This window comes from Ostrea edulis, chromosome 8 (assembly GCF_947568905.1).
Source record: "Ostrea edulis chromosome 8, xbOstEdul1.1, whole genome shotgun sequence".
Classification (NCBI taxonomy): domain Eukaryota; kingdom Metazoa; phylum Mollusca; class Bivalvia; order Ostreida; family Ostreidae; genus Ostrea; species Ostrea edulis.
This window is the reverse complement of record NC_079171.1, coordinates 22781638-22787858: the sequence shown is the minus strand read 5'-3', so window position 1 is coordinate 22787858 and position 6221 is coordinate 22781638. Positions and strand designations below refer to the sequence as shown.

Below are 6221 nucleotides of genomic sequence, written 5' to 3'. Positions count from 1 at the left end.
TTTAGTCGTTAAAACAGGTAATGACAGTTCCATCGCCAAACGCTCGGCATGAATGTCACGGATCCTTGGAAATGACATTAAAAACAGATGTCCCGTGTCACAGTAAGTGTGACAAACTATAGAACTTCCACTGCTCAATGACCGTACGTGCCGCGCATAGGGCTAAATTTGAAGTACTTCACCGGTCTTGGTAACGTCTCCATATGAGTGAAAAGTTATCCAGAGGGACGTTAAACAAGATACAATCAATCAATTTCATTTGCAGAATTGTTTTCAAACATAATTGACAGTTTGAACCATTGGATACAAAGACTATGCTGAATTTCAGTTGCCTTTCCTGGCCGATCATCAGTAACTCCCAGATTTACTTCTCCCAGTGGCGTCATATAAGAATTGTTCCACGTGTTTTAGTTTTATATTTATTTTAAGTTTTGACAAATAGTGTTGACATCGGTTGCACTATCCATTTCGATTTCATAATACCGTATAGCGGGTTATTTTTCCGCGGGGTGATAAATTTGGCTTATTGTAGCGGTTAGATACCTTTCCGCCAAAAATTTCACTGGTCAAATATGCACCCAATTGTAACTTCAGTATTTGTAAGAGAGATACAGCTTCCTTGTTCGCCAAAATTTATTCTGCTAAAATTACATTGTATTAGTATACATGTACCTTTGAGCCAGCAAATCGAGAAATTTTAGATCCACGGAAAAAAAACCGCTATACGGTATTTTCAGGAATACGACCCCCCCCCCCCATATTTTGTTCCTGATTGTACTGCAGAAAGTCAATAATGTTCATCAACAAATTCAGGTATATATACTTTTACGACACATCTTCTTAAAGTGGTTGTCGTATTTACATCCATCACATGTTTTAACCACATAATCGATATTTGAATTTGCTCTTTTCGTGTTCGCCACCACAACACTCGATGTCCTGCATGGTTTTTATTCTATGATTAGAAAATACATCAGTCTGTGCATGTTGACCGCCATTCTATTTGTTTTTAGTCTATGATTAGAAAATACATCAGTCTGTGTATGTTGACCGCAATTCTATTTGTACTAGTCAGTTTTCGCTTTATATTACGTATTTCCCATTTTATAAATCTGACTGGGTGCTTCGAGAATAATTATGGATTAGATTTGTAATCTTTGTTACTTTTTGTTTCACTTGGCGTCGCTACCAGTCGTTGTCGTGTGAATTTTCTAATATTTTCATGACTTTCGTCCATAATGTCCAACTATCACGGTAATCTGAAATATCTCTCTCTCTCTCTCTCTCTCTCTCTCTCTCTCTCTCTCTCTCTCTCTCTCTCTGAAGTTATCATTGTTGATTGTGTTGAATATCAAATAGGTAAAGAATGTTCCTTCGCAAAATGCTAAGAGTGAAAGACCTTTAAATATGACCTTTAAAACGCGTTGCCAGTTTGCCAGTTTACTTTATTCACTCACACCATATTATGGTACATGAGGTACAATATATACAATATTTACAAATAGAATATATTATATGCAAGGTACACGTGAAATAAGCAGGGAGTTGTTTTATATACATAAAATGAGTTAAGGAGGACAGAATTGGTCATATATTTTAGATATAAAACTACACAATTTGATAAGTACATTAGGGTCTGAAGTTGACATTAACTCTGAAAATTTGAAAATTTGAAAAAGTTAGGTTTGTGACAATATTTTCTACACAGATACTTTCTTCTATAACATTCAAAAAACTTACATTCAAGGATAAAATGATATTCGTCAGCTATCTGACCCGTATTACAGATATGGCAAGTTCTTTCGTCTTTAGGAGTGCCACACCATCTTCCAGTCTCTACTGGGTGTTGGTGATTTGAAGTTCTAAATTTGATAAATATTGTTTGAAGTTGCACAACAAGCATTTGCATGAAAAAGAAGCCGCACTACCACTGCTGTATATGGCCTTCAGCAACATGTATATGTCAAAACTGTGGCACTTCACTTACAGCTGGTGACGCTAAAAGCTTGATATCATGCCACACATTTGCATACCATCGATTAATATTTTCAGGACATTACAGATATCATTTCCCGTACATGTTCAATGTACTTGTATTGCGTGCATTGCTGAATGTCATGATGGTGACGCAGTACACACATACTGGATACTGAGTAGATAAAAAGCTTGAAAATACTTCCTTGCATAATTATTTATTGCATGGTGTCCGCAACTGTGAAATAGTATCACTGTTTTCGTTAATCAGGAAATCAATGTCACAAAACGTTGATCGTGCACAGCATTCAACTTCACAACGTTAAAATATTGAAGACATACAACAAATATTCAATAACATTTTATTGCATCAAGAACTGATCAGCAGAAATCGGTCTGCATGTGTAAATATTCTGTATTAAGACAGACTCCAACCCGTAAATGAGGTTCGTCCTCTACCATTGCTGCTTACTACGCCGTTGCCATTTTCATGCATCCTGATGTAGACATGATCTCCAACATTCACGTCCACTATAATTAGACCCCCAGCTTCGTCCCATGCATCGTCCGAGCCATCCGCAAAAGCCGATCCAGACACAACTCCGTTGACAACAATCTCAACGCTAGCCCAGCCATTTGTTTGAATAGCAATGGTCCAGGCAAACACATATACGCCCGATGTGGGGACGACGAATATCCCATCGTCCTTGTGATAACCTTGGCCTATATTAACCGTGACTGCGTCAAATATAAGTGTATGGTGTTGACGAAGATCTGGTACAGAATCTGCAGATAAATAGCTGTGGAAAGCTGGTCTTTGCTGAATTGTTGGAGCAGAGGTGGGAGGAACTTAAAAATAAGCATACACAAGAGGAGAGTGAATCTCAAAATATAAAGCACCCGTATGTAAGTAAATATCCTCATTTATCAAGACACTACCGACGAAGTCGAAAGGGACATTAGGTTTGCATTCCGTCCGTCCATTTGTCCGGCCGTCCATCTGTCTGTCCATCAGCCCAGCAAATCAGTTTTCTGCCCATTTTTCTTTGTTCTTGCAGATAATTATTTTATTTTCAGTACATTGATTTTCCATAACTTCCAGATCAATTTCGAATTTTGTCTCGATCCGTTATTTTCCAAAAAGTTATGGCCCTTGGACTTAAGAAAAATAGCATGAATCATCAGTTTTTCCGAACTTTTTATTTATTGTGCTTGTATATATTCATTTGATATTTGGTACATTGCTTTGCCATTATAAATTACAGATTATTTGTCCTGTTCTAGTCTTTGTGCATGAACAGTAGTTGTTTTCCAACCATTCCTAGCCTTGTTCCCTAATATTACCCTTTACCATAACCTACATGATAATTTTTGTGACCGGTGTAAATCTTTTACATCGTAAAAATATATCAGGAAAATGTTTTTACTGAAATAAGTATGTACATTTATGTTTTGTATGTACCAGGACGGCAGAACAGGAGTACCAAAGGCGGCAACCATCGGCCCACTTATTATGCAAAAGAAAAAAGGGAGATGATAAATACGAAATTTTGACGGCAAACTGTGGTCAGCAGTGCAAGCGCAGTTGTGGGTAAATACCTGAAATCGGTGGCCTTTGATAATTTTCAGGGGTATTACATGTAATAAGAATACAAAACAATGCGTGGAAGCGTTATTTTGTTACTAACGGCTTTACAAAGTGTCAGCACGGGAACAAAAAAAGATGGTTGTGGATGCTTAAATGACGGACGGTAAATGTATGAGGTGTTTACCTTTTTGTGCTGAATTTCACCAGGACACAAATAATCAGATCACTTTAATACTAGGACCTTAATTCTGACTGAAGTAAGTAAACATGTCATGATGTTGTATTCATATTGACACGCTGATGGAATATTCCATGTAGTATATTGATATTGTTCTATCCACATAGGTTACTGACAAACTGGTAATGACATAGAATAAAGTAGTGATATCGAATGGTATAAAAGGAACAGGTTTTCTTAATTGTTTTTGTTGTAGGAAAAAGGAAATTAAAGTCGCCTTAAGACGGTTATCAAGTTCATGATGCTGGGCGAATTTTCGCTATTACTTTTGCCAGACTGCTTAAGACCTAAGACCTATTTTGTTAGAACTGGAAATCCTCGCTTGATATGGTTTTGCTTTACTATAGACAAAAATTTCAATCGAGGCTGTTGAAACCCCTGTACCATCAACTTGTTTGTCAGTAGCTTGCCTGGATTTAAAAACTGACTATATGCAGAACAAGCTCTTATGTATCGAATCAGTTGAAAGATATAAACACCATATGCAAGTGATAATGGAATATTGCTACATAAATATGAGAAGTTGACGATGGAGAAGCATTAATTTTGAATTTTTAAAATGAGGAAATCAAATGAGATTTGTTTCTACTCCGATGATTTTACCAAAAATATTGTTCGTTTTCATTAAAGTTTCCCAGACCTCATTAAAGCCTTAATTGTTTTCACTCCACTGTTTGTAAAAAATATCAACACAATTTCATAACCCAAGAGGTTACAAGTACATTCAACTATGTTATGCAATTTGTCTGAATTTTAACAATAAGTCAGATTTGAATGCATATATTATTTAAGAACTTAATCATTCCCTCCAATAACTATTCATGGATCTGACAACCATGGCGATTCATATGCACATCAATCAGAAGTATATCAATATAGGTGGTAATCTTGATACTGATACCTGCTATCAAGTAATGACAAAGAGTGGATGCTACTTTTACAGTGATTCCATCAGTCTTGCTTAAAATCAGCGTTTTGCAAATACCATGATCGTTATAACAATCTAATCTATCAATGCAATCTGCCAGAAGCTGTCTGACGTGTTTCATTCCTATTTTTAGGGCATCCTTCATATTAATTTTGATTACGGGTTACACCGTTTACCTAATCAAGATAAAGGGCTCACGGCTGTTATGACGGGTCAGCAGGGGGATCTTAGTCCTCCTATGCGCCTATCGCACCTCTGGAGTATTCAAGGGTCCGTCTTTTTCCTACTCTTAATTTTGTATTCTTTCTAAGATTTATTAAATTCATCATTGCTCGTTGTCTTCACTTTTACATGATATATTTTCGTGTACAAAAAAGATAAGTTAAGTTCGTCAATATAATATAATTGAAAATATTGCAGTTTTGAATTTGAAAATAGTAATACATACCTATTCGTTTTTGGCCTTGCTTATTCGCGACAATTGAATCTACTCTAGTGTCCATTGATTGGGTTTTGTTTTGTACTTCTAGACTGTTTATATTCACACCATTAGCTCGTGAAAGATTCATTTTCGACTCAGAAAGCTTAACGAAATCCTTTCGGCATTGTTCATGACTTATTTTCAGTTCATCGATCACTCTCTCCAGATTTCTAACTTTAATATTCATGCCATTGTTATTTCTTTCGATGTCACCAACTCGTATCTTTAGTTGTTGATTTTCCTCCAGAAGTTGACCATTTATCTTCACGTATTGATCCAGATTTTGTTGTAGCACGCGGAGCTGCATCTCTATGGTCGTCTGCCAGTCGCTGACGTCAGAGTCTGCTGAATGGCTCGCGGAGAGATGAACCAGGGATGCTAGGAAGACGAAAATGATCATTTTACTTCTAACTGTGACCGAGATGTGGCATTGACTGTGTCAATGTGATAAGAAAATGCCAAATCAGCAGTGCCAAATTTGTCGCACATTTAAACTTAACATTGCTGTCGCCTTATCACATTACAACACCGTGCAGAGAAGTCTTAATCTATTTGAAGTTAGGTGTCACGAAATCGCACTACAGTAGAGGAACATATTTTTACTATATCAATTTTCCTGTATGCTTTTCTGGATAATATTAAATGCTGCACATCGTGATTAATATACTAAAACTAAGATTTTGCTGAGTCTGCTGTTCATCCATGTCTCAGAAACGAGCCTCTATATTAATCAGTAACGAATCTTTATTAATCAGTTACGGACTGCTGTATCAATCAGTAACGGGCCCCTGTACTAATCAGTAACCACTCTCTGTATCAATCAGTAACGGGCATTATACTAATCAGGAATGGAACCCTGTATTAATCCGTGACTAGCCCCTCTATTATTCAGTGACATATTCTTAATTAGTAACATAATCCCGTAATAATCAGTAACGGACCCATGGATTTATCATTGAGAGGTCCCTGTACTAATCAGTAACGGACCCTTGTACTAATCAATAACGGGTCC

The 6221-nt window shown here is 36.7% G+C and overlaps 1 protein-coding gene across 1 annotated transcript; it reads right to left on the bottom strand.

Moving 5' to 3' along the window:
- Nucleotides 1-2319: 2319 nt before the first annotated feature.
- Nucleotides 2320-5636, bottom strand: LOC130049467 (uncharacterized). Its single transcript, XM_056147176.1, has 2 exons — nt 5177-5636; nt 2320-2823 (listed from the first exon to the last, which is right to left on the bottom strand). The coding sequence occupies exons 1-2, from the start codon at nt 5607-5609 to the stop codon at nt 2393-2395; spliced, it is 864 nt and encodes a 287-aa protein (XP_056003151.1). The 5' UTR covers nt 5610-5636; the 3' UTR covers nt 2320-2392.
- Between the last annotated feature and the right edge of the window lie 585 nt (nt 5637-6221).

What these genes read in the sequence shown, in the direction of transcription:
- LOC130049467 (XM_056147176.1), bottom strand. Translation starts at nt 5,609, where the DNA reads ATGATCATTTTCGTCTTCCTAGCATCCCTGGTTCATCTCTCCGCGAGC. An exon ending in GCAAGGCCAAAAACGAATAG is followed by an intron (nt 2,824 to 5,176) that starts GTATGTATTACT and finishes CTTATTTTTAAG; the next exon opens with TTCCTCCCACCTCTGCTCCA.